General features: G+C 35.1%; 1 protein-coding gene across 1 annotated transcript in view; it reads left to right on the top strand.

Moving 5' to 3' along the window:
• The window catches only part of MUC19 (mucin 19, oligomeric), a 74,051-nt gene that overhangs the window by 41,135 nt on the left and 12,781 nt on the right, over positions 1-20,135 (top strand). Inside the window, exons 23-39 of the mRNA XM_039223568.1 lie at positions 2,966-3,060; positions 3,686-3,812; positions 5,347-5,593; positions 7,293-7,345; positions 7,443-7,543; positions 8,024-8,175; positions 8,881-9,019; positions 10,045-10,149; positions 10,244-10,438; positions 11,643-11,882; positions 11,955-12,111; positions 13,580-13,705; positions 14,951-15,092; positions 15,713-15,744; positions 17,577-17,618; positions 18,145-18,177; positions 18,554-18,598. Of these exons, the coding sequence (XP_039079499.1) occupies positions 2,966-3,060; positions 3,686-3,812; positions 5,347-5,593; positions 7,293-7,345; positions 7,443-7,543; positions 8,024-8,175; positions 8,881-9,019; positions 10,045-10,149; positions 10,244-10,438; positions 11,643-11,882; positions 11,955-12,111; positions 13,580-13,705; positions 14,951-15,092; positions 15,713-15,744; positions 17,577-17,618; positions 18,145-18,177; positions 18,554-18,598 (2,031 nt within the window). The remainder of the gene's footprint in view (positions 1-2,965; positions 3,061-3,685; positions 3,813-5,346; positions 5,594-7,292; positions 7,346-7,442; positions 7,544-8,023; positions 8,176-8,880; positions 9,020-10,044; positions 10,150-10,243; positions 10,439-11,642; positions 11,883-11,954; positions 12,112-13,579; positions 13,706-14,950; positions 15,093-15,712; positions 15,745-17,576; positions 17,619-18,144; positions 18,178-18,553; positions 18,599-20,135) is intronic.

The following is a 20,135-nucleotide window of genomic DNA, read 5'->3' as shown; positions in this document are numbered from 1 at the left end:
ATCAACATATATGTCTTTTTCTATACCATTCTTTTCCTCCTTCCACAGTTTTCTCCATAGCTATAGAATAGTAGGGTGAGAGGAAATTTCACAGATCATTTAGTTTATTATTCTTACCCTTTATTTTAGGCATAGAAATAATCATTGGTTGAAATAACAAGACTCCCCCAAACTGCTCAGCTACTCAACAATAGAGATGTAGCTAGATTCACGTCTCCTGACTATTGCTATCATGCATGTTAATTTTACTAACCCCCAAAAACAAATATTACAAGGAAACCTTTACACCTGTATGATTCATCTCATGTTTTAGCTTACCAAAGATTTCCGTAAATATTGGTTCAATTTATTCCCACAAACACTCATGAAGAGCATGGACGAAGTTATTGTCTCCATTAAGGTCAATGTTGATAATGGAGCCCAGATCGAGTGTAGTTAATAAGAGTAAAAGATGAAGCTGTAACCCAAGTATTTTATTTTTATTAATTTACGTAAAACATTTTTATGGAACTATAGTTGACATACAATGTTACATTCATTTCAGGTATATAGCATTGTGATTCTACGAGTCTGTACAATATGTCATGCTTACCACAGTGTAGCTACCATCTGTCACCATACTGTGTCATTACAATACAACTGATTATATCTCTTATACTGTACCTTTTATCCCTGTGACTATGCATTCCATAACTAGAAGTCTGTATCTCCCATTCCTCTTCACCCATTTTGCCCATCCCTCAACCCCTCCCTCTCTAGCAACCATCAGTTTGTTCTCTCTTTATTTATGGGTCTGTTTCTGATAATCCAAGTATGTTGAATCTAAGCCTTGCTTTGATTGTGCCCATACTTCGTATTGTTGGTTTTAGTAAACACATTATGTTACTTCTTTCATAAAATATGGAATTCAATGTAAAGTAAGTTAAAATATATTGTTTATATGTTTACGAGTTATTTCTACCTCTGCATATTTGAAGCAAATGTCTGATCAGCTTTTGACAATATTTAAAAATTAAACAGCAGTTTCTTTTGAAAGTTTATCTACTTGTTTTGTCACATGAAAGAGTTGATAGAGGCATTAACATCCACATGATAGTATGTATTTCAAGATCCAGTTGTCATGTTATTTTGTTTTGCTGGTGTTGCAATGAAAATAATTAAAATGAGAATAAGTAAAAACAAATGTATATCTCATAAGACTCCAAGCCAATTTATGTTAAGGAGACTATATTAACACCTTCGAGACCTATTTAAATTAGCTATTTCCATTTTCAATGTTTTATATTTAACTTAATAAAATAAAATACAGAAAATTAAACTATGCTTTAATAAGCTGTTAGTAATATTTACATGGTGATACCAAATTACAAGTTTGTCAAAATTTAAGAAATAATTGGCCTGATGTCCTTTTACTTTTTTAAATTTATTTTTTAAATGTTTCTTTATTTTTGAGAGAGAGAGCACAAGCAGGGGAGAGGTAGAGAAAGAGAGGGAGATGGAGAATCCAACACTGGCTCCAGATTCAAAATCACAAATCATGAGATCGTGACCTGAGTCAAAGTCAGACGCTTAATTGACTGAGCCACCCAGGTACACTTAGAAATAATTGGCCTCAATATCCTTTTAATAGATTTAGTCAGCTTACTTTATTGCTTCCTGGTGACAGTAACTTTTAAAAGCCAACTGAAAGATGGTTAAAAAATTAGCAATCCAGGGCACCTGGGTGGTTCAGTTGGGTAAGTGTCTGACTTCAGCTCAGGTAGTGATCTCACCCTCTGTGAGTTTGAGCCCTACATCAGGCTCTGTGCTGACAGCTCAGAACCTGGATCCTGCTGCAGATTCTATGTCTCTCCCTCTCTTTGCCCCTCCCCACTTCATGCTCTGTCTCTGAAAAATAAACCTTAAAAAATTTTTTAAAAAATATTAGCAATCCTTGTTCTAGTCACTGGCATCATGTTTAAGTATTTGCTAATCTTTGAGCAAAGCATTTGTTACTCAGACGTTATTTTTGTGAATTTTGTTTTCTATTAATTTAATACAAGAAGTTATTTACAAGGCAACCAAATATCAGTTCTGCCTTTAAAAAATAAAATTAGTTTTTTGAGTCACTGATACTGGTTGTTCTAAAACTGACATGATTATTGTGGCAACAAGGACGAGGTGGTGCCAGTGTTTGATGGTTTCATTTATCCATTCACTATGATTTCAACTTAAAAATATATTTTAAATTAGAAGTTACCTGAATAAACAATCTGGTTCCCTTAGTCTCATTTTTTTTTTCAGTAGAAACTGCACTTTGCAAACAGGTCAACTGATTTAATACAAATGTCTTAAGCTAATAAAGATTTTTCCACTATTTCCAGTTATATAATAAGTAAGTCATTGGGTTGAAAGGAATATCATAGGGAATATAGTCAATGGTATTGGAATAGCACCGCATGGTGACAGGCGGTAACCACACTTGTGAACACAGCCTAATGTACAGATTTGTCTAGTCCCTATGTTGTACACCTAAAACTAGTGTAATATTGTGTGTAGACTATACTTCAATTTTAAAAAAGAAAGATTTTACCTCTTTGTTAAAGGTGTTTCTGGTTGTATCATGCTATTTTTGTATATATTGATAATCAATTAGATATGTTCTAGCAAAAATACTTTATTTTTTAACTTTTAAAAGTTTATTTATTTATTTTGTGGTGGCTGGGGGGTGGGGAGAGGCAAGGGGCAGAGAGTAAGGGTGAGAGAGAATCCCAAGCAGGCTCCATGCTCTGCGCAGAGCCTGATATGAGGCTCTATCTTAAGGACACTGACATTATGCCCTGAGGCAAAATCAGGAGTTAAACCCTTAACCACCTGAGTCACACAGGTGCCCTGAAAAAACACTTTAAAAAACACAATCACACTTTTTCAATTAAAAATTATGACTTATTGATACTAATTTTTAATGCATTAATTTTTCTTCCAGAAAAATATGCTGAAAAGCACTGTGGAATTCTTCTTGATTCAAGTGGGCCTTTTGCTTCCTGCCATGCAATTGTCAACCCTAAACCATATCATGAGGTATGTGAGGGTCTAAGATTAACAGCTCTTTTTCAAAATATTCAGATAATATCAGTAGAAACCTATAGACATTAAAATTTCCAAATAATGGGCATTGTCAGTACATTAAGACATAGTTTTAAATTTAACATTATTCAGTTGTTAGATACACTAATTTAAAAAATAGTACTGGCAAATAACCTGGAATGAGAAAAGTCATATTTTTTAGTGGTTATTTATTTTTTTGAGAGATAGAGACAGAGACAGAGTGGGAACTGGGGAGTGGCAGAAAGAGACAGGGAAACAAGCTATGAGCTGTCAGCACAGAGCCAGACATGGGGCTAGAACCCATGAACCATGAGCTCATGACCTGAGCCAAAGTTGGACACTTAACCGACTGGGCCATCCAGGCACCCCTGGAATGAGAAAAGTCTTGAATAAGTTCCTCTTTCTGACTTTTCCAAGTTCCTGGAAAACTTAGTTAATAATTGATTTGCTATTTTGCATATTTTGGAAAGAAATATTCCCCAAGTTTCAAGACAGATTGTTTGCAAGGAAGAGGAGTGGTTATAAACTGGATTAAGATACCCAGTTTACCTGTTCTTGTAAATATTTTCATAACGTAATATACATTTTTTTCTTAAAGGAATGCAAAAAATACACTTGCACTTGTGAAAGCAGTGAAGATTGTTTGTGCACGATTTTAGGCAACTATGTGAAAGCGTGTGCTGAGAAACAAACATACATAGTGGAATGGAGAAATGGACTATGTGGTAAGCAGGACAGGGGCTTTAGATAACTCCCTTCTCACTTTTACTATAGTGTGTGTGTGTGTGTGTGTGTGTGTGTGTGCCCGTACGTGTCTACATCTATAATTTAGAAACATGTATTTACAAACTTGTACTTGGTTCTTTCAAAGATGATTTCCTATTTTTAAAAAAAATATATTTGAGTTATCCATGCATTTTTACTTCTTGATTTTTTTATCTTGATTTAAAAGATTTATATTTAAATAAGAACAGAATATATATGTCTTTATATATTAACATGGGTTTCTGTTTAGTATATGCTGGAATTTAATATTCCAACTCCTACTACATTTTAAAATGTTAAAGATTAGTAAAATTTTTAACAAAACAAAAATGAATAAATTAGGAGTTCAACTATCATACTTATTGAATTCTTCTTTGTTTTAAAATATTTGTTGTAGTATTTGAATATGACTTCAGAAAAATACTTAGCTTACCAAAAAAAAACTTTATAGAAATACATGTCTTATAGATCATACTTAATACTTCATAGCTCATTTCCAATCAATACGGTCTGTCAAGTTCACCTCTGGAATTTCTCTCAAATACATTCACATCTCTCCATCTCTATGGCCACCTACGTCCTTCAAAAAAACCTCTTTTTTGGGGCACCTGGGTGGCTTCGTCGGTTAAGCGTCCGACTTTCGCTTAGGTCATGATCTCACGGTTCATGGGTTTGAGCCCTGCGTCGGGCTCTGTGCTGACTGCCAGCTCACAGCCTGGATCCTGTTTCAGAGTCTGTGTCTCCCTCTCTCTCTGACCCTCCCCTGCTCACGCTGTCTCTCTTTCTCTCTCCTAGAAATAAATAAAAATATTTAAAAAAAAACACCTCTTTTTTTTTCTCCTGGGTGATTTCATTTGCTTCCTTCAATATCCACTCTTCTACAAAGGAGTCAGTTTAATATTTAAACTAAAACCAAAAAAATCTAACCTGATCATATGATATTCCAGTCTAAAATAAATCAATGGGTTCTCATTGCTCTAAGGCTAAAGAGCAAACTGTTTAAGTTTTACTCACTGATTTTCGTCTCTGGGCTTACAGCTTCTATTCTTCTTGCTCTTTGAAAGTATTTCCTTTTCTTCTGCCTTAGGCTGTTCCCCAGACATAGAATTACCTTTCTCTAGGATGCTTTCATGCTCTACATGGACTGTAAATTCCCAGTTGTACATACTTAGAGCTTCCCATCTTGCTTCTTTATGGCATGTGCCACAATTGTCCTTTCCCCAGGAATGTAAGCCAGATGACAGCAGTGTATTTCCTATCTTGTTTATTGGCTTTATCCCCAGCAGAATGTGTAAACATATAGTAGGAACTCAGTATTGACTGAAAATTAAAAAAAGAAAAATACCAGTGAACAGCAAGCAACTTTTTCCTTGACTATTCATAACCTCAATTGTGAATAATTCACTACAATATCTATAAACATCAAGATGAAATAGAATTGCTGCTTTTCCTGGATGAATACATACGTACAATTTTTTATTCCTATACCAACAGATCACTCTTGTCCAAGTGGCCTGATTTTCAAGTACAGTGTAAAAGCCTGCAATAGTTCTTGTCGATCATTGTCAGAGAGAGATAGGAGCTGTGATGTAGAAGATGTTCCAGTTGATGGATGCGCTTGCCCTGATGGAATGTACCAGAATAATGAAGGGAATTGTGTTCCAAAATCTCAGTGTGACTGCTACCTAAATGACGAGGTCATGCAACCAGGCAAACTCATCCATATTGATGACAATAAATGGTATGAAGATTACATATATACTTGTTATGACTTCAAAATCAAGGGACTGTCCTTTTCAGAGAAACAGACTTTTCCTAAAGTCTTCTTTAGACCTGTCACATTTTTAATTTTGTTTTTTTTTTATTAAAGTTATTTGTTGCTCCCTTTAACATGATATGCTCACTGCATCATAATGGTACTAACTGATTTATTCTACTTTTGTTTGATTTCAAATATCAATATAAAAACATTCTACCAGGCCCTACATACAGGGGATGCAAAAATGATTTTATATTCAAACAATGCTCTCTGGTTGTCTCTCAGTGTTCACCATTCAGCAAACACTTATTAAATAGATATTTGACATGTGCCAGGCCTGTGCTGATGGCTAGTATTACAAAGATGAGTGAACATTGCATTGGTCTCAGAGAATGAGCAGGGTCCTGACTATTGCAATGTTTATATACTATAATATGGTAGCAGAAAGGGCCAGTTAGTTTGAGCAGATAAGGAGAACTTTTCAGAGGAGACCAGCACTTCAGTTTTCCCAGGATTTGAAACTTTTTCCAGACAAAATTGGTGTGGGAAGAGAGATTTCCAGTAGAGTAAACAGCGCGCAGTAACAGGAAATGCTTGAGGAGTTTTGCACATGTAGGTTCTTGTGGCATAGGATCAGGCTGGAAAAGTAGACAGTGGCCAGGCTGTATTCAAGAATTTGAACTTAGTTCCTGGACAGTAGGGGAAGTTGAAGAATTGTGACTTTTTGTAATGGTTAAAGAGATTGTGATTCTGCAGTTTTGGGCAAAGTAATTTATCTGTATCTTTAATTCCATAAGCAGAGGTAGCAATTCTTAACAATGTAACTGCAAAAATGAAGTAGCCATTCCTAAAGATTTTGGATGCACCTTCTCTCTTTTCTTTGGTTCCATGAAACTATTATTTAGAAATGAATGATTTTTCTTGGCCATTTGAAAGGAAAGCATAGGTAAATTCCTCTTTCTATCACAGCATACAAAACATTTGTTTGGGGTTTGATCATGATTCTTTCTCTGTAGATGTTGAGGAATCAGTAGATTGCCTTTTTAATGAAACCTAGGCTACTACCTCCAAATTATGGTTCCTTTTATCATTACCCTATTTCAGACCCCATCACTACTGTGATGCCTAAGCTGGCTGTTCTTTGCCCTGTCTCTCTGTCTTCTATTTCTTGTGATACCTCTATAATGACTAACTTAAAGCATTATTCTGATTGTGCCACTTATCTGCTCAGGAGCTTTAATGGGGACAGTTGCCTGAAGAATAGATGCGAACTTGAATGTCATTTAAGACCATCCAAAATCTGGCCCTGACTTGCTTTCTACCTCTTCTCCCTATCCTGCTTCCTGCCTTCTCTCCAAACAAGTCATTGGAACATACCTTGTTGTTTCCTATATCACAGCTTTGCATCTTATGAGCAGTAGCTGTTGAATCTAACTATCCATGAAGATCCAGCCATCATATTCGTGTTTTCTCTGATGTCCATAGAACCTTGCTTGTACAGTCCTATAATATGTGCAAGGCTATATGTTATAACTGGGTGCATGTCATTTCTGGGCACTGTGTCTCATCCATCTACTTAGATAAAACTTGTGAATGAGAGGTAAACATTGCTCTGACAGTGTATTAAGAAGCTGTCATTTGAAGTTTGATGGTTAAATATATAATTTTCTTCTATTTCCAGTGTCTGTCGGGATGGAATTCTTCTTTGCCAAACTCCCATTGATTTAACCCTACGTAAGTACTGAAATCATAATTTAAGCTTAAAATATCTACTTGGGTTAAACTAAGTAGATCAAGAGGCCCTTGAGTAACAACTTCCTTTATCCTGCAGAGAATTGTTCTGGAGGAGCTGAATTTGTTGACTGCAGGGACCCGAAGGCACAGAGAAGAGTTGATAGTACCTGTAGTACTCGGAACATACCTAGTTTTGATGTAAGAAACATGACTTTGCACTTTTAACTTTTTCAAACTTTCATCGTGTCAGGATAGAAGCAAACTAAAACATCAATTAAAAATAATTAAAAGGTCATATTTATTGTGTGTTATTTTGACTTGTCAAATGTTGACTCTTTTAAATGGATACTTGGTGGGGCGCCTGGGTGGCTCAGTCGGTTAAGCATCCAACTTTGGCTCAGGTCATGATCTCACAGTTTGTGGGTTCGAGCCCCGCGTCAGGTTCTGTGCTGACAGCTAGCTCAGAGCCTGGAGTCTGTTTCAGATTCTGTGTCTCCCTCTCTCTCTGACCCTCCCCTGCTCACGCTGTCTCTCTCTCTCTCCTCAGAAATAAATAAAACATTAAAAAATTTTTTTTAATGAATACTTGGTATATATTTCTATATTGTAAGTGGATACTGATAATGTGACATGTTATAGCAGTACCTTATGGTGTGTATTTTACATTTGTTCCTGTAGGAGAACTTGCCTTGCAAACGTGGGTGCTACTGTCCAATAGGCATGGTTCGAAATTCTGAAGGGAACTGTGTCTTTCCTGAAGACTGCCCATGCTCTTTTGGTGGACGGGAGTATGACCAGGGAAGTGTTACCGCGGTTGGCTGCAACAAATGGTGCATAATAAAAAATTACTACAGGGGCTCCTGGGTGGCTCAGTCTGTTAAACAGTGAACTCTTGGTTTTGGCTCAGGTCATGGTCTTGCATTTTGTGGGTTCAAGTTCCACATCGGGTTCCATGCTGACAGCATAGATAGAGTCTGCTTGGAATTATCTCTCTGACCCTCTCTCTTTGCCTCTCTCTCTCAAATAAATAAACTTTAAAATTAAAAATATTAAAAAATAAAGACCACTTTATATGTTTTGGATATTAGAAAGTACAGTCTGCTCTTATTTTTATAGGAAAGAAGTCATACTTTGGGATATGTGAAAAATAATGGTCAAATATAGTTAAAATGCTATTTTTAAATATAAACTATTTTTTAATTGAAGTATTATTGACATATAATATTATATTAGTTTTAGATATGCAACATAGTGATTCAACAATTGCATACATTATGGAGTGCTCACCACAATAAGTATAGTGATCATCTGTCCTCAAAGTTATCACAATATTATTGAGTGTATTCTGTAGGCTATACTTTTTGAAATAGAAACTTTATTTGGGATTTTATATGGTGAACATGATGTAATGAAGACAACTGCCATATTTAAATCGATATAAAACAAGGTTTTGTGCTTCTTTACAAAAACAGTATTGAGAATGTGAATCTTGGCATAATATAATTACTTAACTCTATCATTTTTTTTTCTTTTAGTACTTGCATAAAAGGATCTTGGAGCTGTACACACAATGAGTGTCAGACCACCTGCCACATCTATGGGGAAGGTCATGTTAGAACTTTTGATGGGAAAAGTTACAGCTTTGATGGTCTCTGCCAGTATTCATTTCTTGAGGTAATTACTAGTGTGTTTTATCACAATTTTTCTATACTTGATAATTATTATTTATTTAAAGATGAGCTCTGGAGAATTTTATTCTCAAAATGTGAAATTTAAACAAATAGCCTCGTAAGTGTTTCTCAAAGGCAATAAAATATAACAATATAATGCTGCCTTGGGAGGTAGTAGGTCTAGATTTCCATGTTGGCTCTACCATTTCTCTGATGTGTGACCTTGGACACATTCCTTAATCCCCCTGTGTCTCAGTTTCCTTGTCTATAAAATGGAGATGGAAACAGCCCCACTTGAAACCAAATTAGGGCAAATATTGGAGCACATACTAAGTGCTCAATAAATGCTAGATATTATTTTAACGACAGCACTATCAGCAATGACAGTTACCATTTTCTGAGTTCTTCTTTGCCAAAGCAAATTGATTACCTTTAATTATGACAATACTCAAAAGCTGATATTAATATTCCTCTGATGCGAATAAAGAAATTGAGGCTTAGAGAGGTTAAGTAACATGAACGAAGTAGAAAATGTTGTATTCAAACCCAGGATCTGTGTGATTCCAGAGTTCACACTTGTTACATGCTGCTACATTGCTTCCTAAGTAACATCTAATTTCCTAAAGTTTGGATTGTTTTGTATTTATGCATTGACTATCAAATTTCATAAAAATCACTGAGGGGAAATAAACACCTTTATCTAGCTATGTATAGAGCCCATGATTATAAACAATATTATATAATTTAAATATTTAATAAATGTGGTATAATTCTAAATTTTTATAGAACTAACAAAAAGGATCAAGTGAAAGGAGATTAACTAGGTTGGTCTCAGCCGGGGAGGGCTACCTCTCCATATATGCAGTTAAATTATTGTTTTCTGGACATTCCATAACACAGACACAGCTTCTGGTAACTTACTGAGTTTAAGGTATCACTGTCTAAGAAGTCTTTGTCTGATGCAAATATTTCAATTGAGTTCCACTTACCTGATATTTGTAAACTATTATTATAATTTACTTTTTAAAGGATTATTGTGGTCATGAAAATGGCACATTCCGTATCTTAACTGAAAGCGTCCCATGCTGTGAAAACGGGCTTACATGCTCAAGAAAAATCATAGTTGCTTTTCAGGTATGGCACTACTTCTCTTTATATATTTTTTCTCTCAGATTATTAGTGGCCAGATAAAACCAATGTTATTGTAAGTCTGTATTTTAATTTACAGGATCAGAATGTTGTTTTGCATGATGGTAAAGTAACAGCAGCCAAAACCACAGAAAGTAAGGAATGTGATATCAATAGAAATACATATTCTGTACATACCGTTGGCCTGTACTTGATTCTGAAATTTTTAAGTGGAATAACCATAATTTGGGACAAGAATACAAGAGTTTCTGTTATACTGGATCCACGCTGGAATGTATGTATATCACTAATAAGTGATTAATGGGGAAGCAAAATAATTTCTGTTTCTGAGAATTATAGACAGTTTATCAGTGGAAAGTGAGAGAGTGGTAGTTTCTGCCATAGACTAAGCCTTCCACATCTGTTCAACCTTACAATGAAATAAGAAATGTAATCAAAGATGACAGGACCTGGTTGGGGTGCCTGGTGGCTCAGTTGGTTAAGCGTCTGACTTCAGCTTCGGTCATGATCTCAGTTCATGGGTTTAAGCCCTGCATTGGGCTCTGTGCTGACAGCTCAGAGACTGGAGCCTGCTTCGTATTCTGTGTCTCCCTCTCTCTCTGGCCTCCCCCACTCATGCTCTGTCTCTCTCTGTCCCTTAAAAATGAATAAATGTTAAAAAAAAAAAAAGATGATAGAACCTGGTGAAAAATAAATGAAATAAACCTGAAGCATTCTAGTTTAACCATATTTGCTTACTTGAGATTATTGCATAATACAATTTTAAGGTAGCTGATGAATATATAGAATTAAATATATTGCTTAGAGCAAATATTCTATGAGTCTAAGAGTCTACTCATGTATGATTTGAAGCTAGTGAATATAATTACTTTTTAACAATTCTTAATGCATTTATCTTAGTTGATTCTAGATCATTTTGTGATATAGGATATCTTGGATTAAACAGTACCAGAATCTTATCCGTAGATTCTAATTTCCTTCTAAAATTTGGAATTTAAAATAGACTTATGGTAGTGGCACCTGGCTGACTTTGTCAGCAGAGCATGTTAACTCTTGATTTCAGGGTTGTGAATTTAAACCCCGTGTTGGATAGGGAACCTACTTAAAACAATAGGGGCGCCTGGGCGGTTCAGTTGGTTAGGCGTCTGACTCTTGATTTTGGCTCACATCATGATTTCAGGGTCATGAGACACACTGGGCTCTACGCTGAGTGTGGAGCCTACTTAAGATTCTCTGTCCCTCTCCCTGTGCCCCTCCCCCTCTCATATGTTCTCTCTTCAAAAATAAAAATAAAATAATAAAAAAGATAATAAATAAAATAGATGTATAATACTATATATAATCATAATATCTTTACCTATCTCTACATACCACTGTAGTGCAACTCACATTTTAATTTTCCTTTCTGATCTCATCTCTTGATAAATCTGTATCCCTAGTACAACCTACTTGTTAACTTCTCTTTTGGATCTCTACAGGGCAAAGTATGTGGTCTTTGTGGAAATAACAATGGTGATCTCAAGGATGATTTCACAACACGATATTCATCAGTAGCCACTGGAGCCCTGGAATTTGGAAATAGCTGGAAAACCAGTCAAGAATGTTCAGATACAGTAGCTCAAGCTTTCCCATGTGACTCAAACCCATACTGTAAGACCTGGGCTATGCGGAAATGTGAGATCATCCGGGACAGCACCTTCAGAGACTGCCACAACAAGGTAGTGTGGCTCTGAGAGCAGGGACCTGCACAGGCTTTGCTTCCAGAGACTCACATGCTGTGCTCTGCCTAGGTGGACCCCAGTGCCTACTACGATGCATGCGTTGAAGAAGCCTGTGCGTGTGACATGGAGGGGAAGTACCTGGGATTCTGCACAGCTGTGGCCATGTACGCAGAGGCGTGCAGTGCCGTTGGAGTCTGTGTCACGTGGAGAAAACCAGAGCTGTGCCGTAAGTGAAGTTCATGTGGTGGACATGGACATGTTTAATATGTTTGAAACATGTTAATATGTTTAGGATGGGAAAAATATCTATTTTTAAAAATACAGCACCTGGCACAGTACGTCAAATTCAGTTTTAGTTTCTGAAGTTCTTGTAACAGGGGAAAATTTATTTATTTTTCTTTGTTAAATAGTTTATTGTCAAGTTGGTTTCCATATAACACCCAGTGCTCATCCCAACAAGTGCCCTCCTCCGTGCCCATCACCCCCCTTCCTCTCTCCCCCACTCCCATCAGCCCTCAGTTTGTTCTCAGCATTCAAGAGTCTCTCNCCCATCAGCCCTCAGTTTGTTCTCAGCATTCAAGAGTCTCTCATGGTTTGCCTCCCTCCCTCTCCCGCACTATTTTTCCCCTTCTTCTCCCCCATGGTCCTCTGTTAACTTCCTCCTAATCCTCCTATATGTGAAAACATATGGTATCTGTCCTTCTCTGCCTGACTTATTTCACTCAGCATAACACCTTCTAGTTCCATCCATGTTGCTACACATGGCCAGATTTCATTCTTTCTCATTGCCATGTAGTATTCCATTGTATAGATATACCACATCTTCTTGATCCATTCATCAGTTGATGGACACTTAGGTTCTTTCCATGTTTTGGCTATTGTGGAGAGTGCTGCGGTGAACTTTGGGGTACATGTGCCCCTATGCATCAGCACTCCTAACAGGGGAAAATTTAAATACTGATGGAAAATATCTCTTATTCATACTTAGATGAACAATGAACTGTTTACTTGTCTTGATATAGCCATGTATTCTTAAACATTGACCTTGTCTACTTTGGGTAGAAGCCCTCACACATTATCTTAAAAAATTTATAAAATCCTAGTCAAGACAAACCATAAAATGAATATAAACTTAATCTTGATGTATATGGAATGTGATAAATTGAGTAGAAATCAGTCAACTCTTTCCCTTCTAATGGAAAGTATTACGAGAGAAAATATGACAGATGAGAAATACTGACATTGAATCCACGTTTTATTCTGTTTATTGTACAAAGTGTTATATTGAAATCTTTAGTTACCTCATTCAGGAACTGTTATTTACATATTAAAGAAGCCTCATTTTCCCAGAGATTTATTTCTGTAATTTAGGCTTGAACATTAAAACTGTGAAGCTAGAGTATGACCTAAAATATCTTCAAATGGGAAAATTAACATTTACTTTTCTACCCCAAAACAACTTTAGTGTGAGGTGTTAGAAGAAAGTGCTTTTTGATCCTTTATACTCCCCCTCCCTTTTTTGTGAGCTATTATGACTTTTCTGGTAATTTGGATAAAGCCAAAGGAACTTGAAAGACAGAATGATATACCCTAGGTCTGTTTATTTGTTAATATCATTCAAAAATGCTTTGGAAAGTGAAAGGTGAACATTGTCACATAAGAAATGGGAGTAATTTGATATGATTCAATTACAGCTGTCTACTGTGATTATTATAATGCCCCTGGGGAATGCAGTTGGCACTATGAACCTTGTGGTACAGTGACTGCAAAAACATGCAAAGATCGAGTTATTGGCCAGAAATTTTCTGCACTTTTAGAAGGTAAGGCAAATTTTAGTAATATCCATGAAGTAGTGCAAATTATATTGATACTTGAATACTGAAAAATGTTATTTCTACCAATTCAGAGTCTTATATTTTGTTGTTTATTTATTTTTGATGGGGATGTTTAGAGAGAGGGAGACAGAGAATCCCAAGCTGGCTCTGTATGGTTAGTGTAGAGCCTTACATAGGGCTCCATCTCATGTACCATGAGATCATGACCAGAGCTGAAATCAAGAGTCAGATGCTTAGTCGACTGAGCCACCAGGTGCTCCACATTCTGTAATTTAATGAAGAGGTATTTATACCTATTACAATATTAATATTTCTACATAAGAAACACTTTCTCTAGGGGCACCTGGGTGGCTCAGTCAGCTGAGTGGCTGACTTCAGCTCAGGTTATAATCTCACGGTTCAGGGTTCAAGGCCTGAAAAGGGCTCTGGGCTGACAGCTCAGAGCCTGGAGCCTGCTTTGGACTCTTTGTCTCTCTCTCTCTGTCCCTCCCTCACTTATGCTCTGTCTCTGTCTCTCTTTCTCTACCTCAAAAATAAACATAAGAAAATGAAACATTTTCTCTAGACATATATTATCTGTTTAACAAGACAGACAAGCAGGGGGGAACACAGTGCTATGATCCCATTGTCAATTTTTATACCTTTCATTAGACAATATCGTTTGTTGAGAATATGGTTTCAGAATGCAGTGTATTATATAGAACAGTTAACTATATCCCCCACTTAAACAGCACTTTGTTCTTAGCATTACATATTTTGGAAAGGAAGAAGTGGCAAGAAAACAAGATGATGCAGTAACTTCCCAAAGTCACTTCTGTGTTAGGTCCCGGTCTTTGGGATCTTTTCGGCTCATTTTATTATAACACCTGGATCTTCATCTATCCTTACAAAAATAGATATTTAGAACTGGCATTCACATTTCAAGATATGTATTTATCAAAGCATTGTATCATGTTCAACATCATGCCATTATTAATGTAACAATTTATTTTAAAATACTTCAGGAAACATTTTAGAAAAATAAATCAGTGAAAATGTATAAGTTCTTAGTTCTTAGGTTGATATTCCATTGCAAGAAGATCTGAATCCTGTGCAATTTATATGTTTTCCTTAAGAGTATGATGTCATCTTGCTATTTATCCACTCCAGTTCATGTAGTCATTTAAGTAACTTTACAAATATATAATGCAGCGTGACTAGTTTCTGAACCGTGGGTTATTTTTCATACAGGTTGTTATGCTAAGTGTCCAGATAGCTCTCCTTATCTGGATGAGAACACCATGAAATGCGTCAGTTTATCTGAGTGCAGCTGCTTCTATAATGATGTCATACCAGCAGGTGGAGTGATTCAGGATAACTGTGGAAGAACATGGTACATTCTCTATTAACTTTCCGAGAAGCAATTCTGTTTCTCGCATTTTCATTTAGAAAAATTTTTTAATATACATATATAATTTTTAGCTCTCTTATTTCTAAATGAGAACGCTAGCATTAGGTTCAATTTTCTGTCAGTAATGCTAGTTATTTCGTATTTACAGTAAATCCATATATCAACAAATGGCTTAAAGCTTATAATGAGGAAAACAGGGACAGAAAAGGTCACTTGTAATTTTAGGTAAAAAGAAAGTTTTATTTCTATAAATGCAAGATCATGCTTATAGGCTTCAGACAGTGACATAGAGGCAAAGAGAAGTCTCTGCCAGAGCAACATGGCCATCGGTGTCATGTTTAAAGCTGAAAATGTAAGAACTAACTGTACAGTTTGACTGCAAAGCGTTTTAGGTGCTAAGAACACTGCAGTGAAATGATTAGGAATAATGATACCGTACACCAAAAAATAAACCTCCTTTTGGGGAAATGATTATTTATTGTTCTCTTATCTGGTATTGTTTCGATTCTCATGGTTAGACAATTTGTTGTTTCAAATTTGGGAGGTGTATGCCAGTAGGAGTTAAAATTTCAACCTCATTTTCTTTTTAATTTAACTTTCAGCTATTGCATCGCAGGAGAGTTGGAGTGCAGTGGTGAGTCCTTGCATTTGACTCTAATTGAATTAGGGAAGACGAGGTAAAGAGCTTGGGATTCTTTCAGATGGTCAACAGCAAAAGGAATAGATACTTAATGCTTAAACTGCTCCTCCCTCCATGATTTGGGACAGTTCCATTGCAGTGTATTTGCTCATGTTGGGTGACTTCAAAACCAATGCTGCCAAGGTTTTCTAACAACTAGCAAGTGAGGCATGGAAGCCCCTGCCTATCTGTAGGCTCTGGGAATTAAGGCAGTGAGACATCAGTCAAAATAGATTCATGAAGGGATGGAGCTGAAAGGTGAGGATTAAATAAGATAGAATTAAATAATTGAAGGATCACTCATGAGCAACAGAATCTAAAGATGAATCTCAATAAGCTTTAAAAGAAAATATGAGCTACTCTTTGGTTTGTATTAGAAATTGTGAGAAGTAAAATAAACAACATGCAGATAATTCATTGGCAATTTGAGATTTTAGATTTTTATTCACCCTTTTTCATTCTTGTCAATAATAGTAACTTACATTTATTTCAGAAACTGCTACAAATTCAACTTTCACAGGTAAAACCATCATGGTTTTCTTTTTTCTTTTTTTTAATTTTTAAAATGACTATTTATTTTTGAGAGAGAGAGAAGGAGAATAAGGGAAGGGCAGAGAGAGAGGTAGTCATAGAATCCAAAGCAGGCTCCAGGCTCTGAGCTGTCAGCACAGAGCTTGATGCAGGGCTCGGACTTGTGAACCGTGAGATCGTGACCTGAGCTTAACTGACTGAGTCACCTAGGGGTCCCAAATCATCATGGTTTTCAGGGGGTATCTTTGATTTCTTTTGTGGATAGTCCTTTATAGTTTCATATCAGTCTATGACAGTAAAAATTATGCTGGTAAATCTGATACAAAAATTTCAAATTAGAATGAACAGCTACTAAAAATCTGTCAAAATATTATTTCATTTTACTCTAGCATATTCAGTTAGTAATATGATCAGAACATACATTAGGCAATGTATGCTTATTAGTCAAATGTCATCATCCAAAGCTTGACATTTTTAGATAATAATTGGAACAAGTGGAATGAAAATGAGTTAAATGTGGGCTCCCATGAAGTAAAATTTTAAAATCTTGATTACTTTGGGAGGCAATTTAAAAACATAGAAATAAAAAGTTACTTTCTTTTTCTTAACGTCTATATCAGCTCTGAGCTCTTAGGACGTTCAGTCATGTCCACTCAGATAGAGTGCAGACAGAATGCAGTCTAGCTTTAGCTTTGGGACTTGCAATTTATTGGCAATATAAGCATAGTTAGAGTTGCTGCAGTACACTTACATATTCCTGTTCTGTGTGACACATAGGAGGGGATTGTATTTCCTGTAGGCCGATATTCAGAGATGGTGTCAATGAAGAGATAGTGAATTGGAACCCTTAGATTTTGATACTGTATTTAAAGTTGTGTTATTGTCTGTAAAATGCTATTTAAATGTCAGTTATTGTTCATCACTTTCTTAAAGCTAAGATATCCCATGTCAGAGTTCTGAACCTTATTTCTTGTCCCTTCAATAGAACTTATAAAATTCCTATGAGATTTTGATTAGGTGATAAAAACAGAAAAAAATTAAAAAAAAAAACCAGAAATATTTATTTTTTTTGGTGGACATACAGTAAATAAACAGAATTACCTGCATTGATTTAAATGAGAGATTATTTTGTTACTTAAGCTCTGAACACAAGTTTAGAAATTGTCACTTAGTTTATGGTAAGTGACTTTTTAAACTAAATTTCCCAGTAAAATTATCCAAGTAATTTATTTTCTTAAATATTGTCTTCCCTACAGTTTCAACTACAACAGCTACCTCCATATTAAGCACCGAATCAGGTAAAAAAAAAAAAAAGTTGCTTTTTAGCTTCTAAATTGGCAGCAACGTGAATTTGCAATGAGGGCAATTTGGTCCTGTTTTCAAATTTGCCATTCTCAATTTATTTGCTAAATGCCAAATAGCAGGGTCTACATCCAGTTGTAATATTAGTGAAGAACATCTTCCCTATTCAGAGATCATACATCCTATAAAGAACATTCTCCATACTACTAATTTGGAGAAAGTGAAGAAAATTCTACTACTGAAGAACATTCTATGTTAAAGTCTTAAAAGTGATTTACAATTTCTCATTTACTAATATCAAAGAATCTCAATGTTAATTGAATGATTTGCAGTAAAGCAATAGCCTAAGGAGTACAGAAGTATATTGAAATATGTGAACATCTGATTAATGAATTTAACTGTTACATTTAATAATTTATTTGCATTATACAAATATGTAAACATATCTCTAAATACTTCTAATTTTGTCATTTAACACAATTTTAACATACATTTTAAATATTTGTCTCCTTCTTTGTGTAGCAATTACATTGGTAACCAGGAGCTCAGGTGCAGGTGAGCCATAATCTTCAACCACAACTTTAATCACGAGAGCATTTACCAAAAATCCAAAACTTCTTTTTGCACTATTATACCTTTCTAATGACATTTTATGGGGAGTTTTGTTTTGTTTTGTTTGTTTTTTAAGAATGTTTTAGAGGAAGACCTTGGAAAAAATGTTTTACAAAATTATGTTTTCTGACCTTTTACTTATGGTCTATGGATTTGAAAGCTTTAATTTTATACTTTAACATCTATTCACCAATATGATCAAATTTCTATAAAACATTAATTCCAAGTTGACCCATTTTATACATAACCATAGAGGTTCTCAGAAACATACTGTTCCCTCTGTGCAAAATTAATTTTTCCATTGTTTTCCCCAATTCAGCAACGTCCATTCCAGTGACTACAACATCAAGCAGCAAAACAATAGGTGGGTGAATCATAAAACTTGTAAAATGACAATGCAGTTTTTTACATATATTTTTAAAAAAAATTTTAACTTAAAGGCTATTTTAATCAACATACCCACTTGTTTATACTTAGGACCTTTTTCTCCCCCCACCTGAATACTCTTTCTTTATCCTGTTATTTATTACTTTCTCTATTCTTTTTAAATGGATGTATATTTAAATCCATGATTTTTTTTATTGAGGTATAACTGACATATAACATTATATTATTTTCAGGTGTACTTCATAGTAACTTGGTATTTGTATATATTGTAAAACAGTCACCATGATAATTTTAGTTTACATCCTTTAAGCCTTAGACCATGTTTTGCCATACCTGTATTCCCAAATGCACCTAGTTCCAAGCAGTATAATAGTATCATTCAGTAAATATTTGTAGAATAAATGAATGACTCTTCTTTTTCCCTGTCCCAAATTTGTAACTCAAGTATTTTTTTACAGGGGGAGGGGGGAACAGAATTTCTGGTGAAGGTTAGACCATTGGTTAGCTAGTATTTAATTGATAACTCTTACAGTTTATACATTCATTCATTGCAGTTAATCTTCTTTCCCTAAAATGCAAATGTATAGTGTATAATCAAGACTACTTTTGGATTATAATTTTATATCGTGATATAGAATTAGGACTATAATTTTGGGTACTTCTGTAATTCTTAGCAGTGTCTGATTTATTTAGTAATATATTTATTTAGTAATATAGTTAATATATTGCTTATATTCAAAGAGAAAATATATGTCTTAAGTAGCAGCCATAGTGGTATGGAATATCATTAAGAATGCCCAAATTACATGTTTAATTTTCATCAAACTCTCTCTCTCATGTTGCATGTCATTAGAAACACGAAGCACTACTGACTTGCTCAGCATAAATCTTGGAAAGACTGACAGGTTTTAGTAGTATTTTTCTCTATCCTACAAGTGTAAATGTATTTCCCAAGGCATAGTAACAATTTCATCCCAATAGTCCTTCTATGTTGTTTCTTATCTGCTGCAGAAACTTTTTCTGTGTGTCACTTCAGTCATAAACAATGACTAAATTTCTAATACTCATCCCAGTTCTGTTAACATGAAGATTAATTTCATGGTTATATAGTTCCCCTTTAGTTAAAATCATTTGTTCAGCTATTAAAGCTTTTGAATCTCGTGACCATTTAAAGAAATAAAACTACTCTTGACCTCTTGACTATGGATTTGATGAATTGTACAGTTATGCATGAGTGATAGCAATTTTGATAACTATTTCAATGTAAGGATGTTATCTACATCCTGTATCACAGTAGGTACTCACAACTAGGAAAACTGACTTGATTTTTATTCCGTTTATACATTTATTTCCTTTCATTGCTTTTCTCTTCCCAAGAATTAGTTCTGAACATATATTATGGAAATTTTATTTTGACAATACTTTGTGTACAGCAAGCAAATTTTTATATAAAACAGCAAGTCATGAGTAGATTATCTAACGAGTTTTAGTGAGCAGCTGATGAAATTTTAGAT

Source organism: Hyaena hyaena, unplaced genomic scaffold, assembly GCF_003009895.1.
Source record: "Hyaena hyaena isolate Hyena2069 unplaced genomic scaffold, ASM300989v1 scaffold_1376, whole genome shotgun sequence".
Lineage (NCBI taxonomy): Eukaryota > Metazoa > Chordata > Mammalia > Carnivora > Hyaenidae > Hyaena > Hyaena hyaena.
Note: the sequence above shows the minus strand (reverse complement) of the source record. Positions and strands in the feature narration are given on the sequence as shown.